Source organism: Heptranchias perlo, chromosome 7 (assembly GCF_035084215.1).
Source record: "Heptranchias perlo isolate sHepPer1 chromosome 7, sHepPer1.hap1, whole genome shotgun sequence".
Lineage (NCBI taxonomy): Eukaryota > Metazoa > Chordata > Chondrichthyes > Hexanchiformes > Hexanchidae > Heptranchias > Heptranchias perlo.
The window spans coordinates 2,964,569-2,982,642 of record NC_090331.1 but is presented as its reverse complement, the minus strand read 5'-3'; the positions used below and the strand labels follow the sequence as shown (position 1 = coordinate 2,982,642).

Sequence of the window (18,074 nt, the reverse complement as noted above, 5' to 3'; positions counted from 1 at the left end):
CAAATCTCCTCTCAACCTTCTCTGTTCCAAGGAGAACAATCCCAGCTTCTCCAGTCTATCCACGTAACTAAAGTCCCTCAACCCTGGAATCATTCTAGTAAATCTCCTCTGCACCCTCTCTAAGGCCTTCACATCCTTCCTAAAATGTGGTGCCCAGAACTGGACACAATACTCCAGTTGTGATCGAACCAGTGTTTTACAAAAGTTCATCATGACTTCCATACTTTTGTACTCTATGCCTCTATTTATAAAGCCCAGGATCCCGTATGCTTTTTTAACCACTTTCTCAACCTGCCCTGCCACTTTCAACGATTTGTGCACATATACCCCCAGATCTAGATTGTTTTCCAAGCACAAAAGGCAGCAAGGGTTACGGGGAGAGAGCGGGAAAATGGTATTGAGATAGAGGATCAGCCATGATCATATTGAATGGTGGAGCAGGCTTGAAGGGCCGAATGGCCTACTCCTGCTCCTATTTTTTCTATGTCTCTCTGTTCCTGTACCCCTTTTAGAATTGTACCATTTAGTTTATATTGCCTTTCCTCGTTCTTCCTACCAAAATGTATCACTTCGCACTTTTCTGTGATAAATTTCATCTGCCACATGTCTGCCCATTCCACCAGCCTCTTGAAGTCTATCACTATCCTCCTCACTGTTCACTACAATTCCAAGTTTTGTGTCATCTTGTTTAATGTTCCCAAATTTTCATCCACCCTGTAAATAGGCTGACTCGCACTGGGGTACAGTTCCACAGACACTGACTCTCACTGGGGGACAGTTCCACAGACACTGACTCTCACTGGGGTACAGTTCCACACACACTGACTCTCACTGGGGTACAGTTCCACAGACACTGACTCTCACTGGGGTACAGTTCCACAGACACTGACTCTCACTGGGGTACAGTTCCACACACACTGACTCTCACTGGGGTACAGTTCCACAGGCACTGACTCTCACTGGGGTACAGTTCCACAGACACTGACTCTCACTGGGGTACAGTTCCACAGACACTGACTCTCACAGGGGGATGGTTCCACAGACACTGACTCTCGCTGGGGTGAAAATGAGTCGGTCAGTCTCAGAGTGACAGGTCAGAACTATCGAGGGGTCAATCAGTGCGTTACTCAGTAACTTATAGCAGGAAAGAAGTTGAATTATTTCAGGGACAGCCGCTCAGCACAGACTGTAATTACCCTGTGAGTCACATTACAGAATTTTAATAATACATAAAATGTAAATAAAGATTACTGTTTGTATCTGTTTCCGTTCTGTGTAGCTGAAATGTTACCACAAGAAGTACCAGAGTCCAAGTCGCGAAATCGTGTTCCGTGTCCAATTCCACACATGTGCAATCCATGACCTTGGTGTGGTGTTTGGGAAAGAGGATCTCGACGATGCCTTTAAAGGTAATGTCATTCATTTATTAAAGGTGATGTCAACTATTTATTAAAGGTGATGTCATTTATTTATTAAAGGTAATGCTATTCATTTATTAATGGTGATATCACTCAGTATTGTCTTACTAAGATGCAATTCCAGGCTCAGAAGTGGTGACGTAAGAATTATTCTCAGTGTATCTGGATTAGTCGGATAATGGACTGGGTGAGTGTGAAGTCGGACTGGGTGAGTGTGAAGTTGGACTGGGTGAGTGTGAAGTCGGACTGGGTGAGTGTGATGTCGGACTGGGTGAGTGTGAAGTTGGACTGGGTGAGTGTGAAGTTGGACTGGGTGAGTGTGAAGTTGGACTGGGTGAGTGTGATGTCGGACTGGGTGAGTGTGAAGTTGGACTGGGTGAGTGTGAAGTTGGACTGGGTGAGTGTGAAGTTGGACTGGGTGAGTGTGAAGTTGGACTGGGTGAGTGTGAAGTTGGACTGGGTGAGTCAGATGTCGGATTGGGTGAGTGTGAAGTTGGACTGGGTGAGTGTGAAGTTGGACTGGGTGAGTGTGAAGTCGGACTGGGTGAGTGTGATGTCGGACTGGGTGAGTGTGAAGTTGGACTGGGTGAGTGTGAAGTTGGACTGGGTGAGTGTGAAGTTGGACTGGGTGAGTGTGAAGTTGGACTGGGTGAGTCAGATGTCGGACTGGGTGAGTGTGAAGTTGGACTGGGTGAGTGTGATGTCGGACTGGGTGAGTGTGAAGTTGGACTGGGTGAGTGTGAAGTTGGAGTGGGTGAGTGTGAAGTTGGACTGGGTGAGTGTGAAGTTGGACTGGGTGAGTGTGAAGTTGGACTGGGTGAGTGTGATGATGGACTGGGTGAGTTGGTTGGGGATTCTAGGAGTAGGGGGCACAGTCTAAAAATTAGAGCCAGACCTTTCAGGAGCGAGATTAGAAAACATTTCTACACACAAAGGGTGGTAGAAGTTTGGAACTCTCTTCCGCAAACGGCAATTGATACTAGCTCAATTGCTAACTTTAAATCTGAGATAGATAGCTTTTTGGCAACCAAAGGTATTAAGGGATATGGGCCAAAGGCAGGTATATGGAGTTAGATCACAGATCAGCCATGATCTTATCAAATGGCGGAGCAGGCACGAGGGGCTGAATGGCCTACTCCTGTTCCTATATTCCTATGTTCCTATGAGTGTGATGTCGGACTGGGTGAGTGTGATAATGGACTGGGTGAGTGTGATGTCGGACTGGGTGAGTGTGATCATGGACTGGGTGAGTGTGATGTCGGACTGGGTGAGTGTGATCATGGACTGGGTGAGTGTGATAATGGACTGGGTGAGTGTGATGTCGGACTGGGTGAGTGTGATCATGGACTGGGTGCGTGTGATGTCGGACTGGGTGAGTGTGAAGTTGGACTGGGTGAGTCAGATGTCGGACTGGGTGAGTGTGAAGTCGGACTGGGTGAGTGTGAAGTCGGACTGGGTGAGTGTGATGTCGGACTGGGTGAGTGTGATGTCGGACTGGGTGAGTGTGAAGTCGGACTGGGTGAGTGTGAAGTCGGACTGGGTGAGTGTGAAGTTGGACTGGGTGAGTGTGATGTCGGACTGGGTGAGTGATGTCGGACTGGGTGAGTGTGATAATGGACTGGGTGAGTGTGATAATGGACTGGGTGAGTGTGATGTCGGACTGGGTGAGTGTGATCATGGACTGGGTGAGGGATACAGTACGAAAATGGATAGATGGGATTGAGGGATATGGGGAGAAGGTGGGTAGGTGGGATTAGGGGATATGGTGAGCAGGCCTGAGGCAATTGTCCACTTCCTAAAAACATTTTCTGCATGTAGGAATAGAGGGAGACTGTTAAAGTTGGGAGCTGGTGGACGAGAATGACGGACCTTTACTGCCCCGCTGTAGGAGGTGTGAATGTGCAGGGAGTCTGGTGAGGGAGAAAAAGTGATGAAAATCACCTGCTATAAGAGGCCAGGGAATGTTTGACGCTGTCCCTCAGAAACTCTGGGGCTGCACCATCTCCGAACAACGTGTGTCCAAGTTAAAAACAAATTACCAGCATCTTATAGAATCTGGTGCATCCTGATGTTGTGATTGTTGGTGCAAACTTGGGGCCGCTGCATGGTCCAGACCCTGCGTGCTCTGCCCAGGTTGTTAGGGTTTGTTTGTGTTGTGGTGCAATCACTTTAATCAGCCTTAGCCTGGAGGTTTGTTGGTGATGGTGAAGTGTTACGAACTGGGGAGAGGGCAGAGGCCACCGGCAACACAATCTGAGACAAGCAACAGCCGATGAGCGGGACGGGTCTGTGTTTTACAACACCAAGTTATAGTCCAGCAATTTTATTTTAAATTCACAAGCTTTCGGAGGCTTCCTCCGATCCCGTATGCTTTTTTAACTGCTTTCTCAACCTGCCCTGCCACTTTCAACAATTTGTGTACATTTACCCCCAGATCTCTCTGTTCCTGTACCCCTTTTAAAGTTGTGCCCTCTAGTTTATATTGCCTCTCCTCGTTCTTCCTACCAAAACGTATCACTTCGCATATTTCTGCTTTAAATTTCATCTGCCACGTGTCCGCCCATTCCACCAGCCTGTCTATATCCTCTTGAAGTCTATCACTATCCTCCTCACTGTTTACTACACGTCCGAGTTTTGTGTCGTCTGCAAATTTGTAAATTGTGCCCTGTACACCCAAGTCCAAGTCATTAATATATATCAGGAAAAGCAGTGGTCCCAGCACTGACCCCTGGGTCCAGGGTCCAGCTCTAGAGACGCCGACCCTTCTTTGCCACCTGACCTATGCGACCATTGTCTGTGTGTGAGTCCAGGAGGTGAGTGTCGGCAAGACATACAGCCCTGGAGGGAGCATCACAGATGAGCTCCATCTTAAGATGGCGGTCGTGGCTCAATGGGAGTCAATCTCTCGCCTCTGAGTCAGAAGGTCGTGAATTCGAGCCCCACCCCAAAGACTTGAGCCCATAATCCAGGCTGGCACTCCCAGTGCACTACTGAGGGAGTGCTGCACTGTCGGAGGGTCAGTACTGAGGGAGCGCCGCACTGTCGGAGGGTCAGTACCGAGGGACCGCCGCACTGTCGGAGGGTCAGTACCGAGGGAGCGCCGCACTGTCGGAGGGTCAGTACCGAGGGAGCGCCGCAATGTCGGAGGGTCAGTACCGAAGGAGCGCCGCACTGTCGGAGGGTCAGTTCTGAGGGAGTGCTGCACTGTCGGAGCGGCAGTACTGAGGGAGTGCTGCACTGTCGGAGGGTCAGTACTGAGGGAGTGCTGCACTGTCGGAGGGTCAGTACTGAGGGAGTGCCGCACTGTCGGAGGGTCAGTACTGAGGGAGTGCCGCACCGTCGGAGGGTCAATACTGAGGGAGCGCCGCACTGTCGGAGGGTCAGTACTGAGGGAGTGCCACACTGTCGGAGGGTCAGTACTGAGGGAGTGCCGCACTGTCGGAGGGTCAGTACTGAGGGAGCGCTGCACTGTCGGAGGGTCAGTACTGAGGGAGTGCTGCACTGTCGGAGGGTCAGTACTGAGGGAGTGCCGCACTGTCGGAGGGTCAGTACTGAGGGAGCGCTGCACTGTCGGAGGGTCAGTGCTGAGGGACAGCTACACTATCGGAGGTGCCGTCTTTCAGATGAGACGTTAAACCGAGGCCTCGTCTGCCCCTCGGGTGGAAGTAAAAGATCCCACGGCCACTATTCGAAGAAGGGCAGGGGAGTTCCCCCAGTGTGCTGGGCCAATATTTATCCCTCAACCAATGTCACTGAAACAGAATATCTGGCCATTATCTCATTGCTGTTTGTGGGATCTTGCTGTGAGCAAATTGGCTGCCGCATTTCCTACATTACAACAGTGACCGCACCCTATGTAAAGCACTTTGGGACATCCTGAAGTCGTGAAAGGCCCGATAGAAATGCAAGTTCTTTTCTTTTTATCCTTGCACACACACTTGCCAGCAGGGGTCACTGGACAGTGATCAGGGGCAGGAACCCTGGCTGATTTCCCCTCTCTCTAACCCAGGGGTCACTGGACAGTGATCAGGAGCAGGAACCCTGGCTGATTTCCCCTCTCTCTAACCCAGGGGTCACTGGACAGTGATCAGGAGCAGGAACCCCGGCTGATTTCCCCTCTCTCTAACCCAGGAGTCACTGGACAGTGATCAGGAGCAGGAACCCTGGCTGATTTCCCCCTCTCTCTAACCCAGGGGTCACTGGACAGTGATCAGGAGCAGGAACCCTGGCTGATTTCCCCTCTCTCTAACCCAGGGGTCACTGGACAGTGATCAGGGGCAGGAACCCTGGCTGATTTCCCCTCTCTCTAACCCAGGGGTCACTGGACAGTGATCAGGAGCAGGAACCCTGGCTGATTTCCCCTCTCTCTAACCCAGGGGTCACTGGACAGTGATCAGGAGCAGGAACCCCGGCTGATTTCCCCTCTCTCTAACCCAGGAGTCACTGGACAGTGATCAGGAGCAGGAACCCTGGCTGATTTCCCCCTCTCTCTAACCCAGGGGTCACTGGACAGTGATCAGGAGCAGGAACCCTGGCTGATTTCCCCTCTCTCTAACCCAGGGGTCACTGGACAGTGATCAGGGGCAGGAACCCTGGCTGATTTCCCCTCTCTCTAACCCAGGGGTCACTGGACAGTGATCAGGGTTCCTGCAAACACTGGACTAGTAACATGGCAGCCTGTTCTGAGCCTGGCTTGGTATCACTAAGCCAAGGAGTTAGCCTATGCCCTCTGATGCCTTTCACCAATCCAGATGTGCTGATTACAGACCTGTTCTGTACTGAGGCCCCTGGACGGTGTATGGTGACGGAATTCCCTCTAACTGAGGAGCAGGACTGCTCTTGTCTAGTTCTGTTCAAACAGTGAGTGCTGCTGTCCGGTGATGTCAGTCTGACGCACTGTTCTTATTGAAAAAAAGTAAAGAAAATAACATAAATATAAATAATGGTTAAACGTGCCAAAAGTCTCCATAACGGTTAGATATTTGATATGTTCTGAGCTGAGAATTCCCCAGCGGATCAGATGGCGATTGCAACAATCGTTGTAGTCCTGAGCCCCTCACAGACCTACAAGGGCCCAGATTCCATCTCAGGCGTATGCTGAGGGAGCTGATCCCACCCGGTATGGGACTGAGCCCCCACACAGAGCAGGAAAGGCCCAGGCCCCATCCCAGGCCTGTGCTGACCTCAGCTGGCGAGATAAGTTTTCGGGCCTCAACTGACCTCAGTGACCTCTTGCTTAGGGAGGGGAAGAATTAGCCCGGGTTCCTGCTCCTGACAACTCCCCAGTGAAGAGGATTGGGCTTGGCGTGCGATCAGCCCTGCCCCACCTCGGTTTGATAGCCTGGCCGCACTCACTGCACAGGCTCGGCCATGAAGAACGAGCCACTCGAGTGAGCTCGTGGAGGGCTTCCATTACCCACAGGAGCTGTCCCCCGGCCTGAGTCAGTGCCTTCGGGAGAGAAGGGGGAAATCATGTCAAGAAAGAGCAAAGAACAACGCTTGTGTGGGTTTATAATCAGCCGCGTCTCCCTCGGCCAGTCTGACAGGTCCATGCGCCCGCTGTTTAAAGTCACTGTTTGATTACAATGTATCATCGTTTTAATCTTTTCTTGCAGATGACAGATTCTCCGAATACTCAAAGGTCGAGTTCATTTTCTCCTTTGGTCCTGAAAAAATACAAGGTAGGCCTCATCCTCTGATGTTTCTGTGGATTGACCGTAACATGGCAGGTACAGCACGGGTTAGATACAGAGTAAAGCTCCCTCTACACTGTCCCATCAAACACTCCCAGGGCAGGTACAGCACGGGTTAGATACAGAGTAAAGCTCCCTCTACACTGTCCCATCAAACACTCCCAGGGCAGGTACAGGGTTAGATACAGAGTAAAGCTCCCTCTACACTGTCCCATCAAACACTCCCAGGGCAGGTACAGCACGGGTTAGACAACAACAATAACAACTTGCATTTATTTTGCGCCTTTAACGTAGTAAAATGTCCCAAGATGCTTCACAGGAGCGATTATCAAACAAAAATTGACACCGAGCCACATGAGGAGATATTAGGACAGGTGACCAAAAGAGGTAGGCTTTAAGGATCGTCTTAAAGGAGGAGAGAGAGGCGGAGAGGTTTAGGGAGGAAATTCTGGAGCTTAGGGCCCAGGCAGCTGAAGGCTCAGCCGCCAATGAAGGAAGTGGGGGATACACAAGAGGCCAGAATTGGAGGAGTGCAGAGATTTTGGAGGGTTGTAGGACTGGAGGAGGTTACAGAGATGTCCTCTTGACGTCTATCACTATCCTCCTCACTGTTCACTACCCTTCCAAGTTTTGTGTCATCTGCAAATTTTGAAATTGTGCCCTGTACACCCAAGTCCAAGTCCTTAATACATATCAGGAAAAGCAGTGGTCCCAGCACCGACCCCTGGGGAACACCACTGTACACCTCCCTCCAGTCCGAGAAACAACCGTTCACCACTACTCTCTGTTTCCTGTCACTGAGCCAATTCTGTATCCATGCTGTCACTGCCCCTTTTATTGCATGGGCTTCAATTTTGCTGACAAGCCTATTATGTGGCACTTTATCAAATGCCTTTTGGAAGTCCATATACACCACATCAACCGCATTGCCCTCATCGACCCTCTCTGTTACCTCATTAAAAAATCTCAATCAAGTTAGTTAAACACATTTTGGCTTTATCAAATCCGTGCTGGCTTTCCCTAATCAATCCACACTTGTCCAAGTGACTGTTAATTCTGTCCTGGATTATCATTTCTAAAAGTTTCCCACCACTGACGTTAAACTGACTGGCCTGTAGTTGCTGGGTTTATCCTTACACCCTTTTTTGAACAAGGGTGTAACATTTGCAATTCTCCAGTCCTCTGGCACCACCCCCGTATCTACAGATGTTTGGAAGATTATGGTCAGTACCTCCACAATTTCCACCCTTACTTCCCTCAGCAACCTAGGATGCATCCCATCCGGACCGGGTGACTTATCTACTTTAAGTACAGCCAGCCTTTCTAGTACCTCCTTTCTATCAATTTTTTGCCCATCCAGTATCTCAACTACCTCCTCTTTTACTGTGACTCTGGCAGCATCTTCTCCCTTGGTAAAGGCAGACGCAAAGTACTCATTTAGTACTCATTTAGTATCTCGGCCATGCCCTCTGCCTCCATGAGTAGATCTCCTTTTTGGTGCCTAATCGGCCCCACCCCTCCTCTTACTACCCGTTTACTGTTTACATACCTAAAGAAGACTTTTGGATTCCCTTTTATGTTGGCCGCCAGTCTATTCTCATACTCTCTCTTTGCCCCTCTTATTTCCTTTTTCACTTCCCCTCTGAACTTTCTATATTCTGCCTGATTCTCACTTGTGTTATCAACCTGACATCTGTCATACGCCCCTTTTTTCTGCTTCATCTTACTCCCTATCTCTTTTGTCATCCAGGGAGCTCTGGCTTTATTTGCCCTACCTTTCTCCCCCGTAGGAATGTGTCTAGACTGTACCCGAACCTCCTTAAAGGCTGCCCATTGTTCAATTACAGTTTTATCCATCAATCTTTGATTCCAATTTACCCGGGCCAGATCGGTTCTCATCTCATTGAAATTGGCCCTCCTCCAATTAAGCATTTCTGCTCTAGAGTGCTCCTTGTACAATCCATATTCATGACTTAGATAAAGGGACCGAGTGTAATGTGTGCAAGTTTGCTGACTATAGAAAGGTGGGTGGGAAAGTAAACTGTGGGGAAAAGTGAGGTTATTCACTTTGGTCGGAAGAATAGAAAAACAGAATATTTTTTAAATGATGAGAAACTGATAAATGTTGGTGTTCAGAGAGACTCGGGTATTCTCGTACAAGAAACACAGAAAGTTAGCATGCAGGTACAGCAAGCAATTAGGAAAGCAAATGGCATGTCTGCCTTTATTGCAAGGGGGTCGTAATGCAAAAGTAAGGAAGTGTTACTAAAATTGTACAGGGCTTTGGTGAGACCTCACCTGGAGTACTGTGTACAGTTTTGGTCTCCTTATCTAAGGCAGGATATACTTGCCTTAGAGGCGGTGTAACGAAGGTTCACTAGATTAATTCCTGGGATGAGAGGGTTGTCCTATGAGGAGAGGTTGAGTAGAATGGGCCTATACTCTCTGGGGTTTAGAAGAATGAGAGGTGATCTCATTGAAACATATAAGATTATGAGGGGGTTGACAGGGTAGATGCTGAGAGGTTGTTTCCCCTGGCTGGAGAGTCCAGAACTAGGGGGCATGGTCGCAGGATAAGGGGTCAGCCATTCAAGACTGAGATGAGGAGGAATTTCTTCACTCAGAGGGTTGAGAATCTTTGGAATTCTCTACCCCAGAGGGCTGTGGATGCTGAGTCGTTGATTCTATTCAAGGCTGAGATAGATAGATTTTTGGAGAATCAAGGGATATGGGGATCGGGTGGGAAAGTGGAGTTGAGGTCGAAGATCAGCCATGATCTGATTGAATGGCGGAGCAGGCTCGAGGGGCCATATGGCCGACTCCTGCTCCTATTTCTTATGGTTCTTATGTTCTTTTCCATAGCTAATCTAAATCTCTCTCTCCTTGTCTCTCTCTGTAACACTGTCTTTCTCTCTCTGTCTGTCTCTCTGTCTCTCTTTCTGTCTTTCTCCCTCTCTCTGTCTTTCTTCCTCTCTCTGTCTTTCTCTCTCTGTCACATAGTCTCTCTGTCACAATGTCTCTCTCTGTCAGTGTCTCTCTCTCTGTCACACTTTCTCTCTCTCTCTGTCACACTGTCTCTCCCTCTCTTTCTCATTCTGTCACTCTCTCTCTCTCTGTCTCACTCTGCCTCTTTCTCTCTCTGTCTCTCTGTCTCTCTCTCTGTCTCTCTCTCTGTCTCTCTCTGTCTCTCTCTCTCTCTCTCTCTCTCTGTCTCTCTCTCTCTGTGTCTCTCTCTCTCTGTCTCTCTGTGTCTCTCTCTCTCTCTGTCTCTCTGTGTCTCTCTGTGTCTCTCTCTCTCTCTCTCTGTGTCTCTCTGTCTCTCTCTGTCTCTCTCTCTGTCTCTCTGTCTCTCTCTCGCTCTGTCTCTCTATCTCTCTCTCTCTCTGTGTCTCTCTCTCTCTGTGTGTGTCTCTCTCTCTCTCTCGCTCTGTCTCTGTCTCTATCTCTCTCTCTGTCTCTCTGTCTCTCTCTCTCGCTCTGTCTCTCTATCTCTCTCTCTCTCTGTGTCTCTCTCTCTCTGTGTCTCTCTCTCTCTGTGTCTCGCTCTGTCTCTCTATCTCTCTCTCTCTCTCTCTCTCTCTGTGTCTCTCTCTCTCTCTCGCTCTGTCTCTCTGTCTCTATCTGTCTCTCTCTCTCTCCCAGTTTTGACAATGAATTAATCCTACTGTTTGACACCCTTTGTTGACTCACGATCGGAGTAGATGAGCCCTCAGGAACATGATGGTCTCTTCACGAACTGTTAGGTCAAAAGAAACAAAATTACTGCTGATTAACAATGGGAATGGGGAAACGTTCTGTTGCCGTGGCAAGAGTCATGGTTTGCCAACAGCGACGTTGCTTTTGATAGTTGAGTTCATAGTATCACAGAACTACAGTATGATAGAATCACAGAATCACAGAATCACTGAATCACTGAATCATAGTATCACAGAATCACTGAATCATAGTATCACAGAATCACTGAATCATAGTATCACAGAATCACTGAATCATAGTATCACAGAATCACTGAATCATAGTATCACAGAATCACTGAATCATAGTATCACAGAATCACTGAATTACAGTATCATAGTATCACAGAATCAGAGAATCATAGAATCACAGTATCACAAAATTATAGAATCACAGAATCATAGTATCACAGTATCACAAAATTATAGAATCACAGAATCATAGTATCACAGTATCACAAAATTATAGAATCACAGAATCATAGTATCACAGTATCACAGAATCACTGAATCACAGTATCACAGTATCATGGAATCACTGAATCATAGAATCACAGAATCACAGAATTATAGACTCACTGTATCATGTAATCATAGAATTATGGTATCATAGCATCACAAAATCACAGAATCACAGTATCACAGAATTATAGAATCATAGTATCATAGAATCACTGTATCATAGAATTATAGAATCACAGAATCATAGTATCACGGAATCACAGAATTATAGAATCATAGTATCATAGAATCACAGAATCACAGTATCATAAAATCACAGTATCATGGAATCATAGAATCACTGAATCATAGATTCACAGAATCACAGAATCAGAGTATCACAGTATGATAGAATCATAGTATCATAGAATCATAGTATGATAGAATCACAGAATCATAGTATCATAGAATCATAGTATGATAGTATCATAGATTCATAGAATCACAGAATCATAGAATGATAGAATCACAGAATCATAGTATCATGGAATCATAGAATCACACAATCATAGAATTATAGAATCACAGTATACTATCATAGTATCGTGTTAAGTTACAGCACAGGAGGAGGCCATTCGGCCCATCGTGCCTGAGCTGGCTCTTTGAAAGAGCTATCCAATTAGTCCCACTTTCCGTGCTCTTTCCCCATAACCGTGTAACATTGTGTCAGAAATGAGGGGTGGTGTTGGTTTGATGGGGAGATTCCCCCCAGTGTGCACACATCTAAACCCCATGATAACAGACTGCAATCATGGCGCCTTCAGATCGCTCAACCATTGGTTCTCTCACCAGATCCACTGATCCTGGGACCAGGAAATGCACCAATTATCTTGTGTCCTGGGCCAACGTTCCTCCCTAAACCAACAACACCAAATATAGATTGACTGGCCATTCGCCTCATTGCTGTTTGTGCTGTTTCCGTGTGAAAATGGCTGCTTTGGTCATCGGCACAATAGTGATGCATTTCAAATTTAATCCGTCCTCGAGATAACCTGATGCTTCCAGGGAGGGTGCTTTTACCAATCAAAGAATGACCCCGTTTTTAAATAAAATATTTTGGGACCTTTCTCAGACACATCCTAGTTATTTCTTTCCTCAACGACTATGGGTAGTTGTCAATATCCTAACTCGTACCAAGCCCCGTTCTCCCATCACCCCCTGTGCTCGCTGACCTACATCGGCTCCCGGTCCGGGAACGCCTCAATTTTAAAATTCTCATCCTTGTTTTCAAATCCCTCCATGGCCCTCGCCCCTCCCTCTCTCTGTAACCTCCTCCAGCCCTACAACCCTCCGAGATCTCTGCACTCCTTCAATTCTGGCCTCTTGCGCATCCCCCCGATTTTCATCGCTCCACCATTGGCGGCCGTGCCTTCAGCTGCCTGGGCCCTGAGCTCTGGAATTCCCTCCCTAAACCTCTCCGCCTCTCTCTCCTCCTTTAAGACGCTCCTTAAAACCTACCTCTTTGAACAAGATTTCAGTCACCCCTCCTAATATCTCCTTCTTTGGTCAGGTGTCAATCTTTGTCTGATTACCCCTCTGTGAAGGGCCTTGGGACATTTTACTACGTTAAAGACATGATATGATTACAAGTTGTTGTTATAATTGTTTGGTCAAAGTTCGATGGCCCATTGGACTGGGAGGCTGAAGTGAACCGGATAATGTGCGCACAGAAGCCATGTTAACATTGTTCTACTCTTGTACGAAGGGCTGTATTTCTTTCCATGAGGGGTTGAAGGGGAGCTGGGAAGGAGCAGTGGAGCTGTATTTAACACAGCCCATTTAATGCCATGGAGCACTCGTGTTCCCGACTTGTCAGCTAAACCTAGACCACACTCATCCGACACACCAGACAAGATCCTGCTCTCGGTCAGTAAATCACCGCACGCTGACACACGGGCACAAGTGGAAGGGGAACTGATTTATGGAGCTGGTATCGGTGGGAGTGTGATGATCAGTTACACAGCCTGTCACCACGGCAACGTGGCCTGCAAGACGTGGATGACTTTATCAAGGATTACATATGTTAGGTTATAAAGTTTTGAGGGTGATTTCCCTCAGCTTCTCTCTCCTGATCTCTTTACTCCTCAGCTCCTCGTGGTGAAAGGTTGAAATGTCAGGGAGGGGACTCAGGTTCAAAGTGAGAAAATGAGGACGAAGAAGGGGAGTCCGGGGGGAAATTTATCACCCACAGGGGAGTGGAGTTTGTCGAATAAGTTCCCATCGGCAAGACATTGAAGAGGACAGTGTAAATGGAGTCATGGGACAATTAGATGTGTTTCTGGAGAGAGAAAGGATTGATGGATATGGTGAGAAGATGGGGAGGTGGGGAGGAGGGAGGGAGTGAGGGACGGGGAGGAGGGAGGGAGAGAGTGAGGGACGGGAGGAGGGAGAGAGTGAGGGACGGGGAGGAGGGAGGGAGTGAGGGACGGGGAGGAGGGAGGGAGTGAGGGACGGGGAGGAGGGAGGGAGTGTGGGACGGGGAGGAGGGAGGGAGAGAGTGAGGGACGGGAGGAGGGAGAGAGTGAGGGATGGGGAGGAGGGAGAGAGTGAGGGACGGGGAGGAAGGAGAGAGTGAGGGACGGGGAGGAGAGAGAGAGTGAGGGACTGGGAGGAGGGAGAGAGTGGGACGGGGAGGAGGGAGGGAGTGAGGGACGGGGAGGAGGGAGGGAGTGAGTGAGGGACGGGAGGAGGGAGAGAGTGAGGGACGGGGAGGAGGGAGAGAGTGAGGGACGGGGAGGAGGGAGGGAGTGAGGGACGGGGAGGAGGGAGGGAGTGTGGGACGGGGAGGAGGGAGGGAGAGAGTGAGGGACGGGAGGAGGGAGAGAGTGAGGGACGGGGAGGAGGGAGAGAGTGAGGGACGGGGAGGAAGGAGAGAGTGAGGGACGGGAGGAGAGAGAGAGTGAGGGACGGGGAGGAGGGAGAGAGTGGGATGGGGAGGAGGGAGGGAGTGAGGGACGGGGAGGAGGGAGGGAGTGAGGGATGGGGAGGAGGGAGGGAGTGAGGGACGGGGAGGAGAGAGAGAGTGAGGGACGGGGAGGAGGGAGGGAGTGAGGGACGGGGAGGTGGGAGGGAGTGAGGGACGGGGAGGAGGGAGAGAGTGAGGGACGGGGAGGAGGGAGAGAGTGAGGGACGGGGAGGAGGGAGAGAGTGAGGGACGGTGAGGAGGGAGAGAGTGAGGGATGGAGAGGAGGGAGAGAGTGAGGGATGGAGAGGAGGGAGAGAGTGAGGGACGGAGAGGAGGGAGAGAGTGAGGGACGGGGAGGAGGGAGAGAGTGAGGGATGGAGAGGAGGGAGAGAGTGAGGGACGGAGAGGAGGGAGAGAGTGAGGGACGGGGAGGAGGGAGAGAGTGAGGGATGGAGAGGAGGGAGAGAGTGAGGGACGGAGAGGAGGGAGAGAGTGAGGGACGGGGAGGAGGGAGAGAGTGAGGGACGGGGAGGAGGGAGAGAGTGAGGGACGGGGAGGAGGGAGAGAGTGAGGGACGGGGAGGAGGGAGAGAGTGAGGGATGGAGAGGAGGGAGAGATTGAGGGATGGAGAGGAGGGAGAGATTGAGGGATGGAGAGGAGGGAGAGAGTGAGGGATGGAGAGGAGGGAGAGAGTGAGGGACGGGGAGGAGGGAGAGAGTGAGGGATGGAGAGGAGGGAGAGAGTGAGGGACGTGGGTTTTGGACCTTACGAAGGCAAAGAGAGGAAAATTGCGAGGAGAACTGAGCAGGGTCGGAGGAGAGTCCGAAAGGTTAAGAGGGAGAGAAATGGGAGCCTCGAGGTGAGAGCGCGATTGGTATCAGACAATTGTCTGATTGTCCCATTGATTTTGTTCGACCTCTGGCTGTTTTCGTTCAATGATTTTGCCAAGTTGCACGCTCACTGAGCCGAGGTTGAGAGCTCAGTTTGTAAATCCTGGGCCTCTCTCTGGTTACACTCGGAAACATCCAGAGTCTATAAAAAGGACTCTGAGATTTATCAGCAGATTAAAGTGAAAATGATAGTGTTTTCCTCGGAACTGGCACGTAAGACGCTGATCACTTTAATCAAGTGCTAGATTTATTACAACAAGACAGGTTGTCCGTCTGATCTGCATTAAGCCTTTCCCAGAGCTCTCCGACACATCACTGCTGAAGTGAAAGCAGGCACGAGTCCTGTTAGTGCAACATCATGGCCCAATGGCTAACCTTTCAGCTTCCACTCGTAGACGGGACGGCCACTGCCGACCTGAGCTGCCTCCGCTGCTGCCTCGCCCTGATCCCATCTCTCCTGTCGTTACTCGGTCCGCTCAACCTGAGCTTGATCCAGCCTTTGCCCAACACCCACTCGCGTGCACACGGCATACACACACGCGTGTGCTCACAGACACACGCGCACGCGCACTCTCCAGCAGGAGACGCTGGATAGTGAGTGGGAAACCCCTCTGAATTTCATCTCCCTAACCCAGGACAGACTAAAGATGGAAGCTGGGATCATGCTCTGTGTGGCTCACTCCCATAGAACAGATTGTGCTGAATCACCCGCACATCCATGAGTCACATACACTTTGATGGTGGACGGCACAATGTTAAAATTACAGCCGGGCCGTTCAGGGGTGAAATCAGGGAACACTTTTTCACACAAAGGGGAGTGGGAATCTGGAACTCTCTCCCCCAAAAAGGCTGTGGATACTGGGGGGTCAATTGATAATTTGAGGACTGAGATCGATGGATTTTTTATTGGGTGAGGATATCGAGGGATACGGAGCAAAGGCGGGAAAATGGGGTTGAGGGACAGATCAGCCGTGATCCGATTGAATGGCGGAACAGGCTCGAGGGGCTGAATGGCCTCCTCCTGTTCCTATGAGGTTTATCATAACACAGGTTTCCAAATCTGATAAACACATCACTGGCAGGAGGGTCGGTAACTGGAGGAACCCAAATTTGAGATAATTGGAAAAAGAAACCAGAGGTGCAGGGATTGAAACAGCTTCTTAAAGGAGAAGGAATGGTGCCAGGGATGAGGGACTTCAGTTATGCGGAGAGACTGGAGAAGCTGGGATTGTTCTCCTTAGAGCAGAGAGGGTTAAGGGGAGATTTGATCGAGGTGTTCAAAATCATGAAGGGTTTTGATAGAGTAAATAAGGAGAAACTGTTTCCAGTGGCAGGAGGGTCGGTAACCAGAGGACACAGATTTAAGGTGATCGGCAAAAGAGCCAGAGGGGAGATGAGGGGAGTTTTTATACACTGCGAGTTGTTCTGATCTGGAATGCGCTGCCTGAAAGGGCGGTGGAAGCAGATTCAATAATAACTTTCAAAAGGGAATTGGATAAATACTTGAAAAGGAGAAATTTATGGGACTATGGGGATAGAGCAGGGGAGTGGGACTAATTGGATAGATCCTTCAAAGAGCCGGCACAGGCACGATGGGCCGAATGGCCTCCTCCTGTGCTGTGAGATTCTCTGAATCCACAGGAGGTCCCTTTGTCAGACCAGTAATACCGATATATATTGGCCCCAAGGGGAAAACTATTCCTGAAAATCCACTGCAATTAGTGATTTACCGGGGGGGGAGTTTATCATCATCAGCCACAGTGGGTGAACTATTGTTTCCCAGACTCCCACTCCTCTCCTGAAGGTACTGACTCTCTCTGGGGTACAGGTCCCCTCCTCTGAAGGTACTGACTCTCACTGGGGTACAGGTCCCCTCCTCTCCTGAAGGTGTGACTCTCACTGGGGTACAGGTCCCCTCCTCTCCTGAAGGTGTGACTCTCTCTGGGGTACAGGTCCCCTCCTCTCCTGAAAGTACTGACTCTCACTGGGGTACAGGTCCCCTCCTCTGAAGGTACTGACTCTCACTGGGGTACAGGTCCCCTCCTCTCCTGAAGGTGTGACTCTCACTGGGGTACAGGTCCCCTCCTCTCCTGAAGGTGTGACTCTCTCTGGGGTACAGGTCCCCTCCTCTCCTGAAAGTACTGACTCTCACTGGGGTACAGGTCCCCTCCTCTCCTGAAGGTACTGACTCTCACTGGGGTACAGGTCCCCTCCTCTCCTGAAGGTGCTGACTCTCTCTGGGGTACAGGTCCCCTCCACTCCTGAAGGTGCTGACTCTCTCTGGGGTACAGGTCCCCTCCTCTCCTGAAGGTACTGACTCTCACTGGGATACAGGTCCCCTCCTCTCCTGAAGGTGTGACTCTCACTGGGGTACAGGTCCCCTCCTCTCCTGAAGGTACTGACTCTCACTGGGGTACAGGTCCCCTCCTCTCCTGAAGGTGCTGACTCTCTCTGGGGTACAGGTCCCCTCCTCTCCTGAAGGTGCTGACTCTCACTGGGGTACAGATCCCCTCCTCTCCTGAAGGTGTGACTCTCACTGGGGTACAGATCCCCTCCTCTCCTGAAGGTGCTGACTCTCACTGGGGTACAGGTCCCCTCCTCTCCTGAAGATGCTGACTCTCACTGGGTACAGGTCCCCTCCTCTCCTGAAGATACTGACTCTCTCTGGGGTACAGGTCCCCTCCTCTCCTGAAGGTGCTGACTCTCTCTGGGGTACAGGTCCCCTCCTCTCCTGAAGGTGCTGACTCTCACTGGGGTACAGGTCCCCTCCTCTCCTGAAGGTGTGACTCTCTCTGGGTACAGGTCCCCTCCTCTCCTGAAGGTGCTGACTCTCCCTGGGGTACAGGTCCCCTCCTCTGCTGAAGGTGTGACTCTCTCTGGGGTACAGGTCCCCTCCTGTCCTGAAGGTGTGACTCTCTCTGGGGTACAGGTCC

General features: G+C 50.0%; 1 protein-coding gene across 8 annotated transcripts in view; it reads left to right on the top strand.

The window, feature by feature from the left end:
• tns1b (tensin 1b) overlaps positions 1-18,074 on the top strand; it is a 611,533-nt gene that overhangs the window by 449,428 nt on the left and 144,031 nt on the right. For all 8 annotated transcript variants that reach the window (XM_067986941.1, XM_067986942.1, XM_067986943.1 and 5 more), the window contains 2 exons: positions 1,280-1,409; positions 7,034-7,099. In XM_067986941.1, coding sequence (XP_067843042.1) covers positions 1,280-1,409; positions 7,034-7,099 — 196 coding nt within the window. The remainder of the gene's footprint in view (positions 1-1,279; positions 1,410-7,033; positions 7,100-18,074) is intronic.